This window comes from Neltuma alba, unplaced genomic scaffold (assembly GCF_004799145.2).
Source record: "Neltuma alba isolate B1F8T4 unplaced genomic scaffold, ASM479914v2 tig00005195_pilon, whole genome shotgun sequence".
Classification (NCBI taxonomy): Eukaryota; Viridiplantae; Streptophyta; class Magnoliopsida; order Fabales; family Fabaceae; genus Neltuma; species Neltuma alba.
The window spans coordinates 44,819-66,466 of NW_021634014.1; the positions used below are offsets into that span (position 1 = coordinate 44,819).

At 38.0% G+C, this 21,648-nt stretch overlaps 4 protein-coding genes across 5 annotated transcripts; 2 read left to right on the forward strand and 2 right to left on the reverse strand.

Moving 5' to 3' along the window:
- The first annotated feature begins 481 nt into the window (after window positions 1-481).
- LOC114747065 (serpin-ZX-like) lies at window positions 482-3,555 on the forward strand. 2 transcript variants are annotated; one of them, XM_028935350.1, is made up of 4 exons: window positions 482-660; window positions 1,648-2,093; window positions 2,601-3,388; window positions 3,426-3,555. In XM_028935350.1, exons 2-3 carry the CDS (start codon window positions 1,704-1,706, stop codon window positions 3,372-3,374), a joined length of 1,164 nt encoding a protein of 387 aa, XP_028791183.1. In that variant the 5' UTR covers window positions 482-660; window positions 1,648-1,703; the 3' UTR covers window positions 3,375-3,388; window positions 3,426-3,555. The 2 variants fall into 2 exon arrangements, with proteins under 2 accessions (XP_028791183.1, XP_028791184.1); XM_028935351.1 differs by having other exon boundaries at window positions 1,670-2,093.
- A 1,859-nt stretch (window positions 3,556-5,414) lies between these two features.
- LOC114747077 (nucleobase-ascorbate transporter 3-like) lies at window positions 5,415-8,837 on the forward strand. The gene is made up of 14 exons (XM_028935359.1): window positions 5,415-5,571; window positions 6,186-6,283; window positions 6,371-6,547; window positions 6,680-6,780; window positions 6,865-6,940; window positions 7,044-7,103; window positions 7,196-7,380; window positions 7,492-7,588; window positions 7,680-7,760; window positions 7,834-7,892; window positions 7,978-8,069; window positions 8,158-8,235; window positions 8,333-8,493; window positions 8,576-8,837. Exons 1-14 carry the CDS (start codon window positions 5,415-5,417, stop codon window positions 8,792-8,794), a joined length of 1,641 nt encoding a protein of 546 aa, XP_028791192.1. The 3' UTR covers window positions 8,795-8,837.
- A 251-nt stretch (window positions 8,838-9,088) lies between these two features.
- Window positions 9,089-11,276, reverse strand: LOC114747071 (protein OSB1, mitochondrial). The gene is made up of 4 exons (XM_028935356.1): window positions 10,879-11,276; window positions 10,394-10,532; window positions 10,138-10,213; window positions 9,089-9,696 (listed from the first exon to the last, which is right to left on the reverse strand). Exons 1-4 carry the CDS (start codon window positions 11,196-11,198, stop codon window positions 9,407-9,409), a joined length of 825 nt encoding a protein of 274 aa, XP_028791189.1. The 5' UTR covers window positions 11,199-11,276; the 3' UTR covers window positions 9,089-9,406.
- A 5,257-nt stretch (window positions 11,277-16,533) lies between these two features.
- LOC114747078 (transcription factor MYB73-like) lies at window positions 16,534-17,600 on the reverse strand. Its single transcript, XM_028935360.1, has one exon. It carries the CDS (start codon window positions 17,484-17,486, stop codon window positions 16,785-16,787), a length of 702 nt encoding a protein of 233 aa, XP_028791193.1. The 5' UTR covers window positions 17,487-17,600; the 3' UTR covers window positions 16,534-16,784.
- Window positions 17,601-21,648: the final 4,048 nt, after the last annotated feature.

Below are 21,648 nucleotides of genomic sequence, written 5' to 3' on the forward strand. Positions count from 1 at the left end.
GTATAATTTTTCTATTACAATATTTCATTTAATTTAATTTTAAATATGATATATTTTGATAAGAATATTATACTCATTTAAATACTTGTTAATTTTCTTTTCTCTTTATTTTTTCTCATCTAGCCAAGCAAAAGAGATGATAATATTCCTTCCAGTTTTTCCTTCTCTCTATTTTTTTTCCTTTTAACTTTTCTTCTCATCCAAACAAAGTATTAATCCTTATTTTATACTTGAGCAGTTATTTTTGAGGATAAAAGAACAAAAAATATTCTCAAACTTTTATCTCATAGGCATCTTTGCCTAAACTTTCTAAGGGGGCATAAGTATCCATAAAATTCCCAAAATCGTGGCAAGGCCTCCAGCCCCATCAAAAAGAATCCCATGGATGTGGCCCCGCAGCCTAGTAGAACGTAAATTAATAAACACCGTTGGATTAAAAATATGTTGAGATGGGCAACGGGGCAGCCTGCCCAGCCTACCCAAAGGCGGATCCGTCTTCGCCCTCCCCAACTCTCCCCGAACAGAAATCAGTTGCTCCAATACCTTCGTTGTTAAGCTCTCCTGTCGTCGCCATCGTTAGATCTCCCTATCGCCGGCATCTTCTGTGGGCATCACTGAGTCACTTTCGGGTATTTTAGGGAGGCACCCCACTGCTACTCGGTACGATTAGACTGCAAGCTTTTCAGTTTGTGGATGTTAACTTCCTTTCGATTCAGCTAAATAATCATAACTTGATTTGGTTGATCCCACTCACCATGTCTTTTCCCTTGGATCAAAGAAAACTTACATTTTGTATCTTGTCCCTTTCATGAATTTACCTTAACTTGGATCATAACTTGTTTAAGCAGTTGCTGGTCGCAGTTTGTGATGATAATTATTAGTAACTGTTTATTTATATATCTTAAAAATTTTAGGTGATTTTTTTAGTGAAAACTAATTATTCATGAAGACTGGTAATGATATAAATGAAATGGTTTTATTGGTTATGTTTTCTTCTTTGCTTCATTGTGGTTCCAAAGCTTATATGGGTGGACATGGACATCGTAGTACTATATGATGATGGTGTTCATTATGTTTTACAGCTGATGCAATGCTTTCATTTACTGTGTAAGTTATTACCATGAGTATGAATGAATATTGATGCTTTTGGATGGACGTTAACTGATCATTGATGAATGTCTTTTTTATTTCAATAGATGAATTCAATCACAATTTGACTATCGAACTTTGAATCATGTCTTGGCCAGTTCAATTACTGATTTGGTTTTTAATACATTGTATTTCATTCGTTAAATTTGAAAATGAGTTTCCAGTATCGCATAGAAATGAGATACGCCCAACAGATAAAATGGATATTATGCTTTCTCTTAACTTCTTCAAAACCCACTCTGAGCATTCTAATCCTGAAAATAGAAGGTATAGCCTATAGACAAAATCTACACAGAATGCCGGAAGGAAAACAAACAAGAAAAATTCAAAATTCTCTCCCCGAGACATAAACTGCCATGTAGGAACACATGTCCTCAAAAGTCATCATGTTTCCTATACTTATATTTTTGTGTTTATTGTATTTTAAGTGAAGAAACTTCTAGCTAAACAAATTGCAAAGTTTTCTTCTGAAGGAATCTTGGAAGTTTGAAATTACAGAGGAGCAAATTGGCAATTTCAGGAACATTTCGTGGATAGCAATCAACTTGAGGAAAATGGACTTGCGAGAAGCAATCAGTAATCAAACAGATGTCTCGTTGAGCTTGGCTAAGCATCTACTGTTGAAGGGAGGTGAGAATGATAACTTGGTGCTTTCACCCTTGTCTATCCACGTGGTGCTCAGCCTCATCGCTGCTGGCTCCAAGGGCTCCACACGTGATCAACTTCTCTCATTCCTCAAGTCTAACTCCACCGATCATCTGAACTCCTTTGCCTCTCAGCTCATCACTGTTGTCTTCGCTGATGGTAGTATTAGTGGTGGCCCCCGCTTGTGTTTCGCGAATGGTCTCTGGCTTGATCAATCTCTTTCTCTCAAGCCTCCTTTCAAAGAGATTGTCGACTCTAATTATAAAGCTGCTTTATCTCAAGTGGACTTCCAAACCAAGGTGCAATCCTGTCTTTCTTGCATATTATTAATCAGTAAGCAGACTTGTGAATGTAATTTTGATTATTATTTTAGCAATTTCTTAATTTAGCTTCTATTTTTGAGTTGACATGCAATTCGGGGGTAGTGTAATTTTTTTAATTGATTTGCCGTGTATTCAGCCTATCTATATTCTTCTTAAAGCTGTGATCAACCCAAATTGGCTGTAAATGAGATGTCGTATGATCGCACTTTGTTCCTTGTCATAGAAAACTTGTGGGACTTATAAACTAGTCTCAAATTTTCTTGCAAATTGTAAAAAAGGGCAACTCACTTGATCCTTTAGCATGCAATTAATGCTTCTGCTGCATGGCAAAAGAACCTATTTCATTTGTTTCTCTGCTCCTGATGTAAAGTATTAGTAATTGTCTAACATAAGCAAGGAAAGTAAGAGAACCAAGAAGAGCAGACTGTTTTTAAGAACTTGAAAAATAATTAACTAATAAGATGATGGTTGTGATTTATACAGGCTGTTCAAGTGACCCAAGAAATTAATTCTTGGGTGGAAAAAGAGACGAGTGGCCTTATTAAAGATGTTCTTCCTATGGGATCTCTTGACAACTCAGCCAGACTCGTTTTTGCCAATGCATTATACTTTAAAGGAGCATGGGATGAGAAGTTTGATGCATCAACAACCAAAGAATATGACTTTCACCTTGGAAGTGGAAGCTCAGTGAAGGCTCCCTTCATGACCAGCAAGAAAAAACAGTTTATTAGAGCATGTGATGGATTCAAAGTCCTTGGTCTTCCTTATAAGCAAGGTGAAGATAAACGCCGTTTTACCATGTATTTCCTTCTTCCAGATGCAAATGATGGGCTGCCAGCTTTGGTCGAGATGGTGGGTTCACAATCCGGGTTCTTGGATCGCCATATTCCTCAAACCCGAGTGGAAGTAGGTGACTTTAGGATTCCAAAATTTAAGATTTCTTATGGGGTTGAAATATCCAATGTGCTTAAGGAATTCGGGGTGACATTGCCATTCTCTGGGGGAGAATTGACGGAAATGGTGGATTCTTCGGCGGGTCAAAATCTACATGTTTCCAACATATTCCATAAGGCATTCATTGAAGTCAATGAAGAAGGAACTGAAGCTGCTGCTGCTAGTGCTGGTGTTATAAAAATGAGGGCTTTGCTATCTAAAATAGACTTTGTAGCAGACCACCCTTTCCTCTTTATCGTCAGAGAAGATATGACTGGAACACTGCTGTTTGTTGGAAAGGTGCTTCATCCTCTTGCTGGCTGAATCAGTCAGACATGTTAATTATGTTATCTATTCCTATTATCCTATGTAACATTATTACATGTTGTTGCTACCGGTAATCTAAGTGACCAGCTCTCATCGTACTTACAGTGAAGAGGAATATACTGAAATGGATGTGTATGAGAAGAATGTAATAAGGAAAGTAGAAAAAGTTTGCGATAAATCATTACTGTTTTATGCACAATTTCAGTTATTTGAACATATAAAACAAACTGACTAGTAATGCAAGATAGGACGCAAATTGAAAACGATGCAAACTGACCAATTAAAATTAAAGTTATACTGTATCTAAACTGTCATGGAATAATCAATTATATAAATCACATAACGGATTGAGTGTAAGAAATGGAGTGGCAGGGAAAAGCCAAACCATGCAACTGATAAAGTTTATAATATGAAGAAATAGAAGTTCAGAAACTGCATATTTAGAATTGAAGGCAGGTGAGTGGGATTTGGATGGATAGAGTCTGCCATCCTTCATGTAAAATAGTCCATGCACTATAAACATATGACAAACTACATGTAAAACCGCACAACTTGCTCAAAATGAGATTACTTTAAGTGATTGCACTGTCTATAAAAGGAGAAAGATAACGTGATTCAGCAGCTCATCCTGAGCACAAAGATGGAGAAATGACGGATTGCATTGTGAGAAGGAGATGGTGTGAATTTCTTCTTTTTTTGGCAAAAATCCCACTGTATCATTTCAGATCTGTCTGGGCTTGATCGGAAATCATGTAGCTATTTGTGGTCCTATAATGAAATTCTTCCTTTAATGTTTTCTTGGTTCTCATTTAATCATTTGTAGGAATATTTATTCATGGGGGAAAAAACCTTTTTTGGTCGTGTATATAAATTCCTTGAACAGGGACAGTCGCATAGGGATTTACTCAGAGGTACATGGTTCATGGTTTAACATGATTCCTCAGGTGATTTTGCAAGTAGATAGTCGCATGGTTAATAGATAAACCAGACAGTGAAGCTGTAAAGATGTTGTGGGTGGCTTGAACTTGAATCGGGAAAATTAATAAATAATAGCACAAAGTTTGATCTTCACCTGTTCTGGTCGGCGCGCGTCACAGCGCTGCCGACGGCAACGGCATCCTCTTGGTATTAGACCCGTGTAATTACCAAATACTATAACCAACAAATCAAGAAGACAAGAACTACGTAAATAGTATAACATAATCGGCTATATTCTGCGGGATCCGATGATCACGTGATCTTCACATGGTGGCGCGAGATTTTAAACTGTGGTTCCTTCTTTCGCTGGCCAATTTATTACTCGATTCCACTCCATCCATCAATGCTCTTCCTTCTGAAAGCTAACTGTAGTTAGTAAGTTCAAGCTGTACCGAAGAATTTCTCCTGTTCTGAAATGCATGTCAGAGGAAAATGGGCCCAAGCCGAAAGAGATTAGAGAAGGCATGGACATAACAAAAAAGGAAAATGGACAAACCAAGAAAGACAAATCGCTGATTTGAATTCTTTGGACGGAATGGAAATCTCTGAATTAATGTTATGGGTGAGGAGGGGGTGAAGAAGCGGATAAGCAAAATGGCATTATTATTGTTATTAAAATCAAGTACGGCCTTTGTGAGTAACTTTGACCACCTCGAACATCGGAGCCCATCCTCCTCACAACTATGCGCCCATAACCATATATCATAATCTCGCCTCTCATTTCTTCCTTCTTTAATTTCTCTAGCTCATTTTTTTGTATTATACGCAAAGGAGTAACTCTCTCATCCGACTTCAATGACATGCATGTATTAATATAGTAGATGTAACCACACTTGCTTTTGATTCGTTCATTTATTTATTTCCATCGCTTATACAAGAGCCGTTCAAGCTTGCTTCTCGTTTCAAATAGTTTCCGCCTAGTCTGCTTTTCATTACTCTCTCTGGCACCTCGGAAATAAGCAGGAATCGAAGGAACCTCTAGTCCCACCATAGGCAACGAGCTGTGAAAACAAGATCAGAAGTGAAGAACAAGCCACTAGCGTAGGAATAAGCCAGAAAATGGGGGAGACGGAGAACCACCAGCCACCGCCACCAGTACAAGCACCTCCGCCCGGACCACCACCGCCTAATCTTGCACTTTCAAGGGGACCCACTTGGGCACCGGCCGAGCAACTCCATCAGCTTGACTACTGCATTCACTCAAATCCTTCATGGCGTCAGTATCTCCCGTCCAATCTCGGACTCTCCCCTTCTCTACTTTTATTTTCTTATTCACTTCCTTAATAAATATCTTCTGATTACTCATAAAAGCTGAAAAAATTCGTGGTTACGTCAAAACAGTCAGAGATGTAGTGTCAAGAGAGGCATCTTCTAAATTTTTTGTGTCCGTAAATGAATAATCATTATGTCCCTATCTTCACTGGTGGCTTAGGAGGGATCTTGTCCTTGTTCATGTACAGAACTTGTTCGATGAGTTATATTAGATTATAACTACGAGTTAGTTACGTTGTTCTGTATTTAGTCAGGCAAGTTGTTGAGTCATATGCCCAGTATATTGTGTATAAACACTGTACATATCACACAATTAATGAGATGCACTCAGTTCCCTAATCCCTCTTCCTCTTCATTTTCTCTTAAATAGTTGCAAACGACTTTTTGCTGCCTTATGATTCTATGAAAAAATGAAAGTTATATTTTTCATGTTATTAGAAATAGAACTGTTGATATGATCGCGTTGTGCATATAGAAATCATCTAAACAAATTTCAAAGTCTTACAGTTTATCACTATCCCTTGTCCTTCGTGACTAATACCCCGGAATAATTGGCAGCGGAGGCGGTTTTGCTGGCTTTCCAACACTACATCGTGATGCTTGGAACAACGGTTCTGATTGCAACCATCCTCGTACCTCAGATGGGTGGGAATCATGTAAGTTGTCTTTTTGATATAATTCATGTTAAGCTCTGACTCATCTCAGATTCATAAATCTTACAAGTGTCGAGTGTTGTCGAGCAGGGTGACAAAGCCCATGTGATTCAAACCTTGTTGTTTATGTCTGGATTGAACACACTGCTTCAGACCTTGATCGGGTCAAGGCTTCCTACAGTGATGCGTGGATCTCTCGCTTTCACACTCCCCATTATGTCTATCATAAATAATTACACTGATCGCATATTCGAAACTGAGCATGAGGTTTGTGTATTTCAAACAGCTCTTAACTCTAAACTAAGCACGCCCTCACCCCACTTTTCAATTAGGTCTCTTCTTTTAAGTTGAAACTCGAGGATAGCAAATTCTAAAACATTATGATATCGTTGCTTGTAGAGGTTCACCTACACAATTAGAACAATCCAAGGGTCCCTCATTGTTTCTTCTTTCATCAACATCTTCCTTGGATATAGTACAGCATGGGGTAATTTAACAAGGTAATTCTCATAATCCATGGCCTACATCTAAAGCCGCATCAATAGTCACAGCTTTAGTTTTAATTTCCTTCTTTTTTTGATCAGGTACTTCAGTCCGTTAACCATTGTACCAATGGTTTGCGTGGTGGGTCTTGGTCTGTTCATGAGGGGCTTCCCAATGGTAAATAAGCCTAATCCACTTTTAAGATTGAATGCATCTCGCAGGTTATAACAGTGAAATAAAAAGGCAAAGAAGTTCATTAAATAACTTGTTCTGCACACAGCTCGCAAATTGCGTAGAGATTGGACTCCCAATGCTTATTCTACTGGTCATAACTCAGCAGGTTCCAAGTCTCGTCCGAATTTGAAATACTATAAATAAAGTTTTATAATCCTCTGCTTTTTATGTGACGACATCTTTATTCCGATACCTCAGTATTTGAAGCGCATTCATGTTACCACAAATCATGTACTCGAGAGGTTTGCTTTACTTCTCTGCATCGGCATTATCTGGGCTTTTGCTGCTGTCCTCACTGTGTCTGGTGCTTACTCCACTGCTAGAGTACGTACCCAAGAAAGTTGTCGAACAGATCGCTCCTACCTCCTTTCTTCTGCTCCTTGGTATGTTCACACGCACACAAAAGTAACTTTATCAATTAATCTGATCTTAAATGCCCCTCTTTTTTTTTTTTTTTGGTAGCTGGTGATATGTATATGCTGTTATTATTTTAGGATCAGAATTCCTTATCCATTTCAGTGGGGTACTCCCATATTCAGAGCAAGCCATGTCTTTGGGATGATGGGGGCTGCACTTGTCACCTCCGCAGAGGTATAACAACTATTCCTTAAATTAAAACGATGAATCTGGTCAGGAGTTTCCTTTGTTGATGAAATTCTGAATACTTTGATGCAGTCTACAGGCAGTTTTCTTCGCAGCAGCCAGGATTTCTGGTGCGACACCCCCTCCTGCACATGTGCTCAGCCGAAGTATTGGGCTGCAGGTGAATGATTATTCTCATATGCTTGTAGCGAATTCATAATTCAACCTGCCGGTTTTCAACCACCTATTTACAGGGTATTGGCATGCTGCTCGAGGGAATTTTTGGTGCTGTTGTTGGTTCTACTGCGTCTGTGTAAGAAACAAATGTTCCGAGAATTATATCAAACCTTTTACTATTTTTATTTATACTATACTGATTGATCTAACTGATATTGCAGAGAGAATGTTGGCCTGCTTGGACTAACTCATATAGGGAGTAGAAGAGTGGTGCAGATTTCATGCGGTTTCATGATATTCTTCTCTATTTTTGGTATGCTAACGTACCTTGCATTAGTTTCTTTTGGGTCATACTCATATTTTTTCTGTGTAATTGACCTACCGTATCCCCCCATGTTCAGGAAAATTTGGAGCCTTTTTTGCATCAATTCCTTTGCCAATATTTGCTGCTGTATACTGTGTTTTATTTGGCATTGTCGGTAGGGGATGTTGCTATTATTTATCCACGTTTTCACAATACAGACTGCAAGTTATCTGCATGACATTAAACTTTCCCTGTCTCGCTTCTTTTGGCAGCTGCTGTTGGGATCTCATTCACACAATTTGTTAATACCAACTCAATGAGGAATCTCTATGTTCTGGGGCTGACCTTATTTCTGGGGGTTTCCATACCCCAATATTTTGTCACCAACACGGCACCAGATGGTCACGGTCCAGTTAGGACAGAAGGTGGATGGGTAAGCCAGCTCTTCTTTGTTCCAAGTGATTATTTAGGACTTCATTGTTATATCTGAAGTAGTTGATTTTGTGTGACCCCAGTTCAATGACATTTTGAACGCCATATTCTCATCATCCCCTGCTGTGGCAATAATTGTTGGAACACTTATTGACAACACACTGGAGGCGAAACATACAGCTAATGATAGGGGAGTGCCATGGTGGGTGCCCTTCCAAAACAGGAAGGGAGATGTTAGGAATGACGAGTTTTACAGTCTTCCTCTAAGGATAAATGAATATATGCCCACCAGATTTCTTTAAGATGCCACTTTTTGCGCTTTTGCTCGAGCCTTCATGCAGATCAACCTCGTAAAATGCTGCCATTTTGACACTCAATCTTCGTTTCAATTGCGTAAGTGGATTCAAATTCGATGGCAATGTACGTGCATAGTTCAATCGTGCAATACCCTCGGTTTTGGAGTTGAGGATTGTATATTTTGTTCCACAGCACTCTGATGATACTTTAAAATAAGTCAATGATGAGTACTTTGTGCATATGATGAAGCTGCAATTTAGAAGTTAATCAAGGTAAAACATTAAACTACAAGTGATAAGTGAGATGAAATGGGAATAGAAATTGGAAGTTCAAATCCACCTAATTGGGAAAAAAAACCAAAAGAGGAAAAAAAAAACATCTGACTTCAATTGGTATTGACTATTGAGCATTCTACAACGATATCTTGCACCAACTCCTATGACTTGCATATGCTTATATGTACTATACAGTATCCTGCTGACCTGTCATACAAGCTTCACCATTTCCTGCTATAGAATGATAAAATAATTCTGGGGGAAAATAATGATTTAATGTCTTTCCAAATGGGGACCATGAGCACAAAGCTGCGTGCACAAGGCACCAAGACCGTAATCGTGTTATTTCATTGCTTTTTCGCTTTGATAATCCTGGTAAACCCAATTGGTTACTCTAGAACAAGGACCTACAAGTTTGGCCATTTCCGAGTCGAGTTTTTGAAGTTGTCTTTTAACCCATGGAGGATCATCTTTACTCAGCCAAAGAGCTTCACCAGTATTCTTGTGCTTGAAGTCAGGTGAATTTGGATTTGACTTGTGCTTCCTGTTATCCCACCACTCATGAGGATTGGTAAAAAACACTTGCCACAAGTGAAGCCGGTTTTCATAATCTTGGGCGTGACTTCTTTTCCCTGTCAAGTTAGAGAAGAACGCGTCAACACGACAAGCACAAGCGATGGCAAAGGCCTAAGTCATAGTTGTTTGAAGCCAATGGTTCATTAAGATTTCAATTTAAAACCGACTTCATCAAGAATGGAAGATAAGCGAGTTCTGGGGTTTAAACTTCAACGGACTCTCTTCAAGGGTATGTTCATGTGAGGCGAAGGGGGGAGGAAGATATGTTTATCGCAAATGGTGTATGCATAAAAATTACATAAGAAATGTATTCCCGGGAGCCCTTTCCAATTCAAAGTATTTTAGTTTCGCCAGGTCAATGGTTACCTCCACCTGCTCATCCCTGGGTTTGTCGAAAGTATAGCCTCAAGGTTCATAACAAAAAGGATAGCTGAAATTTAACTGTCCTCTGAGAGTGTGTGTGTGTGTGTGTGAGAGAGAGAGAGAGAGCAACATACCTTTAGTAGATTCTAACACCTCATGCCCGTGGTAACATGGCCTTTTAGCAACAAAATTTAACTCCTTCACAATTACCTTCAGAGGGGGAAAAAAAAAAACAAGGGACTTGTATGCATAATTTTACATCCTAAGATAAACCAGCACAAATAGCAAATGCTAATGTCCAAAAGATGAAACGGACCAAGCCGAGAATAGTCAGACAAAATACTATAGATCAACTGGGCAGGTACGGTATACCAAAAAAGAAATATGGACCTTATAAAACAATCGGATGTTTCCTCTCCCATCGTCTTTTTCATAAGACTCTAAATGACCGGAAGCAAAAATTAAATCGTTTTGTTGTAAATGTTTAGATGCAATTTCCGCCATACCGGCCCACATCATCAGAAGTACCCTGGTCATAAAGTGGAAAACAGATGTTATATTAAAAAATATTCATCAAATCATGACTTCTGCAGTTCTGCTCATAACAATTATTTTAAGATGCAGTTGTAAAATTTAACGACGGCACAGTTAATGGGACAGCTTAACGCTAGGAAGTAGAAACGACAGGCGAAAATGAAGCACATATTACAAAACATGGTTAAACCCCAACCCATTTTGAATCCGATCCAACATAGAACAATTCAGGGAACCAGACGAAAAGGATGCTATAAATCTAAACCAGAAAAACAGTTCCAGGCTTAACAAACTCATCAAATTTGATCTAAATTATGGATTTAGTGGGTGGAAAATCTCACTGGAAGGATGAGCCGCAAGAGCTTTTGACTCTAAGCGAAGTGTGCACCCCAAAGCCACGGTTCTTTCCATAAATAACCCGAGGATCGCGAGTGACGGAGCCAATTAAATTGACAGTATTATCGAGTTGTTTGCGCCACTCGATAATGGCGGGTCGCCGGAATTTAAGAGCATGCTGATAAACCGCGCTACCAGCCCGAGCGTCGTCGTCGAATGAGTTTCGTAAGCGACTGAGAGTCGAAGACGAAGAGAAGCGAGAACTTTTTTGCGGAGACGACAGTACAGCTCCGGCAAGATGGGAAATTACACCCCGCCATAGCATCGACCGGGCCAGCTTGATGAATTTTTTTGAATGCAGATCGTTCAGGAGCACCGGGGTCGCTGAGTGCTCCAAACTTTTCCCGCCGATGCACTGTTTCGTACGAAAGGGCTGGCTTAGGAAAAGTAAAATTTCTCTTAATGAAAATATCTTTTCGAACAGGGACTTCAGTTTTATGGCTGATTAGGGCGTAAAGCTTGGGGATTTACTGGGCTGGGCTGCAACGAGTGTGACGAGTTCCATGGGCCTTGTAGTGGGCTCCAAAGCCATGCCCATTAATGTAATCCCCTTTTTTCTTTTCGGGCTACGACCGTCTCTAACCAAAAAACGGAAAGGGAATGTATCAGGAAAAAAATCGAAAAGGAAAGGGTGGATCAAAGCAATAGGTAAGGCATAATACATAAAAAAGGAGGGATGGTGTTAAAACCCCCCCCCCCCAATCCATTACCAGATTCTAATCCGGAATTTTTTATTAGAAAAAAGACTAATACAAACTTTGATCATTTAAGTTTATTTTTATTTTGGTTTTGATCCCTCAAGTTTCAAATCATAAATTTTGGTCCCTTAAACTCCTTTCTATTTAAAATATTAATTTCTATAATCTAATAAAAACTTGAATTATTTTGGCTCTTGAGGGACCAAAATTTATGATTTGAAACCTAAGAAACTAAAAATCAAAATAAGAACAAATTGAAGGACTCAGATATGATATTAACCCTTAAAAAAAAAGGAATAACAAATTTTTTGGCAGGCGGAAAAAAAGTGAAATTTTCATAGAATGAAGAAGCCAAAAGAAAGAAGAACGTATGTACATACCTCGCATCTCGTAAAAAGCCATGCATTGCCTTAGAGTTTATTTTGATTTTAAATACAAAATGTCAATATATTTATTTCAAAAATTTATATTTTTTTAGATGATTTTATTAATTATATATATTAAAGAAGATTTTCATCCATAAAAGTAGTTTTTAATACAAATTTAGAGAAGTTATGAAATCAACACACATTCAGTAGAAATGACAAACCAACTTAATTTTTTTAAAATATTTGTAAATTAGTTATTCTAAACCACGTTGTAATATAGTACTACGAAGTGAATACTATAGTCAAAATAGAAGCCGGTACTATTTATGTGCTCTTTACATATGATATTTGAGCCTCGAGGGGGGAAAAGGTGAGTCACGGTGCTTTAGGTGAGTACTGTATTGGACACGTACAGTGATATTGTTGGGTTTTGATAAAAATGAATTTGACCTAACTTTTTTAATATACTAATATTATTATTTCCAGCACGTCACATCCTGCTTTGTTACTTTATCACATACAGCACATTGAAAATATGCATGGCAAGTTGGCAGTCTATGCAAAATCCAAAAGTGACGCTATAAAGTGGGACTCTTTTTGAAGGGTATGTGTTTGTCCTCAACCACCCACAAACAAGGCTTCCCTCCACCTCCCATCCACACATTCGCACTGTATTCCTCCAAATGCATGTTTCTTTCATTTAGTGCTCATTTTTTCTGCCCACTAATGTTTAAATTAATTAATGTCTGTATAATGGAGAGCAGCATTGTTACTATTTTTGGACTTAAATGACTAACATTGCATCAGCTTACAATTCATAGTTGACCAAAAAAACTTATAATTTATAATATCTAATACACTTAGAAAAATATTTTAAAAATAAAAATGCCTTTCTACACTTCTTTTTTTTTAAATTTTTCGCTAGTGTTCTTCTCATAATCAACCCTCCACCCAAAAGAAAAGTTCTTCTGTTCATTGGCTCTTGACGGGGTCACAGCATCTTTGATTCTCACGTCCCAAGCTTCTGAAAAGGACCGCAACGCCGCGTTTTAGTTATTATCCCTTCTGCATCAGTTCCGGCATGCCGCTGTTCACACATTAATTATAGAACATTATGTTCACCGATCATTAATTCAGGCGGTTCGCACTACTCTGTACAATACACGAGGTACCTTATTTTTGCATGCTACTTCCATCCTCCCCATTTACTGGTTTGCATTGGGGAAAAAAAAACACCTGGACTATTAAAAAAAAAAAAACCATATACTTCCTCCCCGTCCTAAAACATAAGACTTGGTTGCAATTTCAAAACGTCAAGTGAACGCCATCCAAGTGCACGGCGAGCCCATACAAAAGATTTGGTAGACCGTACATCTTTTTCGGTATATCTAAAACATTCTAGAGTGACAGTTTTAGTTACAGTGATGTTAATTATTTAGTCGATGAATTTCAATTGCGTGTCTTACTCTTAAACAAAATGATTGCTTGGTTATTATTTACTTGGAATCACTATCCATATCTATTTCTTATTTTACTATGTTCAACTCTATGTGATCCTAAGTATGAGATCCTTATCAACTTTGTTTTCCAAATTTATATATTGATTATAAAGTATTTTCACCCGAATATAGTTTCATTATAGGTAATTGAAAAGAGGTAATTTAGAGAAGTCAACATACATTTGTTGCAAATAAATAATTTAACTAATTTTTCTAATATATTAAAATTAATTATCCAGCTCTTGTATTAAATATTAGAGGCGGTATCATGTAAGATTTTTTTTTTTTAAGTTTTCCCCTCCAATTTTAATATTACCCCATTTAAAATTTTAACTGCCCCCATTTGATACTCTTGTTTTAGCAAGAATATTATTAGAAACAAGCAATAATTATCCTTTGAAATGTAAAATAATATGCTGGCAAATATATATATATATATATATATATAATAACAGATGTTTGAAAGTGAAACAAAAACAAAGATTAGGGCAAGTAAATAGTGCGAATAAAGCATGCACCACCTTTTGAAACAGCAATAATTCCTGAGGATATAAATCCGGCGTTATCCAGTTAAAACCATACATATGCAGGCTGGCTTCCCATCACCTTCATTTAATGAAGCACCACTTTCGATTCTTAATATAAGATTTTGTTTGATTTTTATTTTGATTCTAAATATAAGACTCCAATCCAATTTATCTCTCATGTTTATGTATTTTTTTTTCAAAGTAGTTCTTCTAATAATGATAGTTTTAGTCAATATACTTGAATCTTGATTACTAAGAATATTTTAGGAAAAACAACACATATTTATTACAAATAATTAACTTAACTTATTTCCTTAATATACTCAAATTAATCAACTAACTCTTATATCAGAAGTACTTTTTCGCAAAACGAGATAACCTCCTTCACATATTTTTTTCGTAATCCGTAAAAGCACTTCCAACACTATAGTTTGGTTTCTATCCAAACACCCCCTAATTAAATTAGATGAATCTTCATTAGCAAGTTAAGGACAGCCAACGGCTTCCACTTCTAGAACCCTGTTTTTTTCAAAATTCTTTCTCGAAGTTTGTCTATATTAGGTTGAACCGTAGGGTCCATCAAGATTCGAACAATTAAGTCCCAGATTCTACATTATCCTATGCACACCTAAAATTTTCACCTATTTAAGGTAGACATAAACTAAACACATTTTTCTGCATTATATATGAACCAAACATGGCCAAATGCATCCGCACACTCGCACAGAGTATTTGTGATACCCAACAGCAGTAATATAATGCAATATTTTTTAACGAAATTAATGAGAAAAAAGATGATAAATCCTTTTCTCTGTGTCTGTCCAATGTCGGTTAGCCCACCTTTGGTACACGATGAACCTAAGGTCCATAATCAAGCCGAAATCGGTCATGTTTGTAATCAATGTCCGAACAAGCACCACTTATTCCCAAACACGAACCAAGTGGAACGTAATTGCTGATTCATTTCTGGTCAATTTCCACTGCATAACTGCCACTCTTACCTATAAAGAGAAGTATATTTATTAGAATCTTTGACATTACTTTTGCATTGTTTGCAAAGTTTGCGATTCTGCCAGCTATATCCTACCAAAGCTATCATTGAATAATTCTGAAAACCAGTTTACAAAAGCGTGTCCTTCTATTTGCCAGCTTCTCTTTTTGTTTGGGTTATTTTTCTCCTCTCAATAAAACACCTTTATTGAACTCATCTCTCCCCCAACAGTAAAATTTGCTCAGACGATGATTCTCAAATCAACTGTGAGGCGCCAATCTTTAATGAGAAGGACTTAATCCACAAGTAACTAAAAAAAAAAAAAAGGCCATATAATCATTACTAATACTCGGTAAAATTTACAACTCTCGTTATGCGACTTAAGAGTGGTTTCTCAGACCTCAAATTTTGTGCAATGTATAAAGAAATGTTTCTAGTTTATATCAAGTATCAAAGAAATTATTCACAATCTAGACATCGCCTGAGGAAATCACACAGAGAAGATAAAATTACGATAACTGGATATATTTTATATCCGCAACATGTAAAAAATAATGTCTTTTTTCAATTGAAGGGTGTGTGAGGAAGTGATTGAAGAAATTATACTACTTCTGGTCTTAATTATAAGAGCCAGTTGACTAATTTGAGAAGATTAAGAAAGTAAGTTGAGTTAGTTATTTATCATACATAAATGTTGTCTTTCCTAAAATATCCTTACTAATCAAGTGTATTGACTAAAATTATCATTGTTAGAAGGGCTACTTTGAAAAAAAAAGTATAAATATGAGAGATAAAATGGATTAGGGTCTTATATTTAGGACCAAAATAAAAATCAAATAAAATATTATATTAAGGACCGGAGGTAGTATAAAATAGAAAATTACCAGCTCAGGACTTAAATAAAAAGTGTAGATAGATAGAAGAAGAAAAAATTATTGCTAGACCAAAAGAAACTATCTATTTATTGGTTAATAGGTAATATTTTATGCGATGGGGGGGGGAGATTGATGATGATTTGATCGAAACCGAACCTCACGAGTTCCAGCTGTAAGTAATCCACAACAACAGTGAAAAGCTTGGGACAACTGGCGAAATTGAATGTTTGATTTAAATAAGAATAAAGATGAGCAAGTACTGATAGAGTGAAGGAAATTATAATTTATATGATGTATTGTTTGGTTATTTAAATCCACGGTCTCTCGAGGGGTTCAACGAGACAAACCGACCAATTTTCCAGCCGCGGAAACCAGAGACCAGACAGATCAACTTGGTAACCAGATTCTGCAGATAGATATAAAACACTATCTTTGCTCCAAAAACCAAATAGACAATTATTGTTTGTGTGTTTGTGTATGCATTTGGCTGGCTGGCTATTTATATAGAGTGCCCAGTTTCTATTGTTAAATTGTCATTCAAATATAAAACAATTAATGGAAAGACAACGAGCTTCATGCTCACTAACAGATTTATGACTTCACGCGGAAACAGGTCTTACTTAATGGCCACCGCACCGAACATGAGTAACGTAAATACGAAGCGAGCATCTTGACAGTATTTTGCACGGCAACGTTGATATGACCAACAGCGCGATGTTCGGTTGAATATGGGAGTATAGTGAAGGGAAGCATCGAAGAAACTACAATGAAATAACATTTTACCCATAAACTGAACATTCATATTCACATCAAAAGCCTAATTGCGGAACCCGATATTCCGATCGCAGATCGGAGCCAAAAGTCCAGGATGCACCCTACTCATTCATCGAATGTTAATGGAAGCCTGGGTTCTCAGAAAACGTGGAAGAAACATACTCTTTGACTTCTCTCGCTATCACACCCCTCATCACATCCCAGAACCCCGCCGGCACGTTCCCCGGACTTGGCTGGCGTTCAGCCGCGGCCACGTTAGCTCCAGGCGGCGCCAGAGTCAACGCCGTCAGCGGGTCATTGTCCATTTCTAATCCCATGCAGGGCTGGACAGATCCGGGAGAACCAAGAACCCTGTCGTTGGCAACACCAGCACCTCCGCCCTCCGCCGCACGCTGCTCCTTCACCCTTCTCTTGAGCGTGGAGTTCCAGTGGTTCTTCACGGCATTATCGGTCCGACCCGGGAGCAGCCGGGCGATGGTGGCCCACCTGTTACCGTACTGAGCATGAGCCGCTATGATGGTGTCGTCCTCCTGTTGGGAAAATGGACGGTGCTCCACGCTGGGGCTCAACTGGTTACACCATCTCAGGCGGCAGGACTTGCCGGACCTTCCCTTAATGTAGCGACTAATCAAGGACCAGTTTCGGGGCCCATATCGTTCAACGAGTCGGGTCAGAATCCGGTCTTCTTCGGCGCTCCAGGGGCCTTTGATTCTGTCGGGATTGTCGTGATTCCTGTGGGGGTTGCTGGAGAAGGAAGAGCCGGAAGTGGAAGAGTCATCAGAAGAAGAAGCGGAAGAAGAGCATCTATTGATTGGTTCCATAGGGATTGAAGGAGGAAGGGAAGTGTTGAACCTCAAGAAGGAATGAAAAGAAGGATCTTAGGTTGCGGGTGTAAGGCAAAAAAAATATGTCTGGGTTGGGAATATATGAGAGAGAGAGAGAGAGAGAGAGAGAGTGAGAGTGGTGCATGCACGAGTGGAAGGGACGAGGCTGGGGAGAGGGTAAAGGTGCGAGGAAGGAGGATACTTCCACGAAAGAGGGTTGTGTATAGTTGGTGGGTGTGTGGCTTCATATATACTGCGCCTGACTGCGCCTATTTTCGCTTTGATAATGCATAGTTGGTGCTGGACTGCTAGCATGCTCCATCAAACCCTCCTCCCGCCTTGTCTTCTTTTGTTGCTTTTCCCTTTTTTGTCCTTTTCCACATTTCTTCCCCTCTTTTATGTCCACCCAAGCTAGCCCACTGTCCACCATTTTCTTCCTGTTCTAATCCGCCTTCTTCTTCTTCTTCTTACTTTTGTAAATAAATAAATTAATTATATAGGATGCTTAAGTATAACATTAGATTATATGTATTAGTTTATATAAGTTAGGTTAATTAGTGTGAAAAAATAATGGTAGTCACGAGAGATAAAACGGATTGAAATTAAATCTTACATTTAAGATTAAATCAAACTGCCTAAATGGATGTTATATTAGGAATAGAAAGTAATACTAGTAATTTTGCTTTTTATTATTTTTGTGAAAACATTTCAATATTATTTTATGAAAATGAGCAACGTCGTTCCTGTTCCAGAGGATTGAATTACACAGCCAGGGATCATGACAATTTTTCTCTTACAAAAAATCAAGTAACTGTGTAGAGTGGGCGTTAAGACATGGAGGGCCTGAATAAAATTGGCAAATATGTATGTGTGTGTGTATAACTACGTACAGACATACACAGGCACATGTAAACTACCATATAAGTTTTTCTTTTGTGTTTTTTGTTCCCATGTAAAATTTCGTGATTTATACTACTACTTTCTATCCTAATAATAAAAGCTAGTTGACTAATTTGAAGAGATTAAACAAAGAAGTTAAGTAGTTATTTGTAATAAATAGTTGTTGTCTTTCTTAAAATATCCTTACTAATCAATTGTATTGGCTAAAGCTATTATTGTTAGGAAGACTTCTTTGAAAAAAAAAATACTCCTCCGGTCCTTATTATAAGACCCAATTTGACTTTTTATTTGGTCCTAATTATAAGACCCAATCCATTTTCTATTATATTTATGTATTTTTTTCCAAGATAATCCTTCTAATAATGATAGTTTTAGCCAATATACTTAATTAGCAAGGATATTTTAAGAATGACAACACTTATTTATTATAAATAACCAACTTAACTTACTTCCTTAATCTCCTCAAATAAGTCAATTGGGTCTTATAATTAGGACCGGAGGAGTATATAAATATGAAAAACAAAATAGATTGGAGTCTTATATTTAGGACCAAATAAAAATCAAATAAAGTTTTATAATAAAAACCGGAAGAGGTATTTTTCAAGTTTTTTCATATCGTGTTAGTTGTTATAATTGTGTGGTGAAAAGGGCGGTGATGGTTAGGAATCGGGGGAAGGAATCGTTGAGGGCGAAAAAGAAGGACTACAGGAGGGATTAATGAATGAGAATGGGAGGGGCGAGTAAAGCATGAGAGAAAAGAAGCGTGGAAGAATAATAAAATAAGGAAGGGAGGGAAGTGGGGAGGAAGGGGGGAAGGGGACGCATAGCTGGAGGGAGGCCAAAATCAAAGGGAGAGGGGGAGATCAGTGATTTAATTTGTTGTTAAATTAAGGAGAGGCAGCAGGCGTGGTATGACTTGAACAGCACCCTTCTCCACGTAGGATGGGCCCACCTCCAGCCTGGGCGAATCTCACGTGATTCATTTCCCCCCCTTTTGCTACTTTCCATCCCTCTCGCCTCCTTTGACTTCTCCTCTCATCTTTATTCTCCTATGCATGTCCCATCCGCACACCCCAGGGTTATATTTATTCCCCACTCCCTCCCTGTCCATTTTATGATTTTATTACCACAGCCCGAATTATATACTCAGTCCCCACTTTGTTCTTTCATTAATTTTCCTTTTTTCCCCCAGAATCATTTTTATATATGAAAATATTTTACTTATATATCCCTTGTTCCATATAAATTTTTCTCTTATTTTATTCATAAGTTTGTTTCGCACCTTTCCACTGAACTCTGGGTAATTATTTTTTGATTCTGTGTTTCAGAAGAATTTTAATGTCAGGCCGATAAAACATAATAATTTAAAAACATTGTTTGAAGATATTTTATGTCATATGAATCACATGCAAGGGAGGGCAGTGATCTGGGTACGGTAGAATATAATTACATTAAGAAAAGAGAGAGACAAAAAATGGGGCGGGGTGAGAACGAGGGACGCGCTTGAAATGCGGGGTATGGAACTGGGGGCAGAAGAAAGCCGCGAGCAGGTTAATTAAAATATAGATAATTGGAGGGGTTGTGGCTGTGGGCACAAGCAGTTGGGCAGTTGATGCAGTATCCAACAGCTGGCCTGGCTGCAAATCCTACCCCACCGACTCACTTCTCTCCTCTTCCACATCACGTTACATGACTCTAATTAATTACCCCCTATTTGATCGGTCTTTTTCTTAATAATTTTAGATAATTCAATTTTGCAAATCTAAAACTATTTAAAATTATTAAAATAATAATATGTAAAAATGTTATTTATTTTTCAAAACAACCTTTACTTATGAGAGTGAATGTTTGAGAAAATTTGTGGGATAAATATGAGAGGCACGTAATTAATTTAAAATAAAAAAATGAATGTTTAAACATCTCCAAAACCAATCTTACAGATAGGAATAAGCACATTGAACAAAAGAACTTGAGCAACTTTGCATTCAAAGGGTCCCTTTCGTGTTTTTCATCCTCCCTTCTCATTTGCAACCCCGAACAATAATGGCGTATCTTGCGGCCTGCGTGGGCCCCCGTGCCTGGCCCTGTTGCTGTATGCAGTCTTCGGTATTTCGTCCAAGAGATTTGAATGAATAATTTTGCCATCCCCGGGCCCCATCCCTGCCCCCTTCCAACCCTTTTGCCGCTCGCGTCTGGTCCCCCACCATTTGGTCTCCGTTTCTTCTCTGGGCTGCTGTTTGGCTCATTTTGTGCCCCCTTCTCCTGCTTTCCTCTTCCTCCCTATTTTTCATCCGTTGCATCTTCCCCGTCATCAGTGTTTCTTGTTTGGATAATGTCCAACCTTGTCTTTCTCTTTCTCCGGCACAGTGATTCGCCCCGCTTCCGTGTTATTTTTACAGTCCCACCGCTACAATAACCCCACCTTTAAAACGCAGACTTTCACAGCCTTCATGACCTGCACGGCATAATTTAATGCATGATTCATGTGCGATAATTCATTCATTCCTCTATGATCTATAATTATCAAAGACGTCTAAAAGTACAAAACTGGTCATTTTTTATGCTGTTTAAACCATCTCTGTTTTAGGGAGGCCACTCGAGCCCAGTGATGCATGGCATATAATTCTCGGGCAGCCCTGATAGCTCCACGACCATGTCTTGTTGCCTCGCATAAATGGTCTGCCATGGAGTACGGACACTAACCTAAAAGTTTGTGCAGCAGAACCATTAATACCAATATAAAATATAATGGGAGCTACTTGGCTAACTAATTTAAATCAGCAGAGTTAGATCAATTATTTTATTATGATAAATATAGTAGGTTTTTATTTTATTTATATATAAATTTATATGTTAGATAAATTAATTTAAAAAAAATGATAAGTATGAATAATAAAACGAATTGAAATCTTATTCAAAATTCAATTCCAACTAGTTTCTCTGACCAGAACAATTTCCAAGTAGTTTTTGTGTTAACGGTTTAGAATAAAAAAGAGTAGAAGATTTGAAATGCGTTTGTATAGCATGTGTTTAGGCCGAAAGGTGGATAAGGCCCAAACAAAGAAAAGACGGACACCATTCAAGGAAATGGACAGTCGGCTTGCGAGAAGGGATGAAACGATCCTCACTCCAACGATCCCGCGAGTTTGCAAAAATGTCTGATCACTTGTATTCAGGCAGCGCGGACATCACCCGTGGGAGGAAAAATCGAAGGCGTGAGCGAAATATTATATTCTTATCTATGTATCCAGACCAACCA

Excerpts from the sequence above, each read along its gene's own strand:
- LOC114747071 (XM_028935356.1), bottom strand. The coding sequence starts at position 11,198 with ATGCTATGGCGGGGTGTAATTTCCCATCTTGCCGGAGCTGTACTGTCG. Across the intron at positions 10,214-10,393 it reads ACATCCGATTGTTTTATAAG|GTAATTGTGAAGGAGTTAAA; the intron begins GTCCATATTTCT and ends CCCCCTCTGAAG. Across the intron at positions 9,697-10,137 it reads GGTGTTAGAATCTACTAAAG|GGAAAAGAAGTCACGCCCAA; the intron begins GTATGTTGCTCT and ends CTAACTTGACAG.
- LOC114747065 (XM_028935350.1), top strand. The coding sequence starts at position 1,704 with ATGGACTTGCGAGAAGCAATCAGTAATCAAACAGATGTCTCGTTGAGC. Across the intron at positions 2,094-2,600 it reads AAGTGGACTTCCAAACCAAG|GCTGTTCAAGTGACCCAAGA; the intron begins GTGCAATCCTGT and ends TGATTTATACAG.
- LOC114747078 (XM_028935360.1), bottom strand. The coding sequence starts at position 17,486 with ATGGAACCAATCAATAGATGCTCTTCTTCCGCTTCTTCTTCTGATGAC.
- LOC114747077 (XM_028935359.1), top strand. The coding sequence starts at position 5,415 with ATGGGGGAGACGGAGAACCACCAGCCACCGCCACCAGTACAAGCACCT. Across the intron at positions 6,781-6,864 it reads GCATGGGGTAATTTAACAAG|GTACTTCAGTCCGTTAACCA; the intron begins GTAATTCTCATA and ends TTTTTTGATCAG. Across the intron at positions 7,104-7,195 it reads TACTGGTCATAACTCAGCAG|TATTTGAAGCGCATTCATGT; the intron begins GTTCCAAGTCTC and ends CCGATACCTCAG.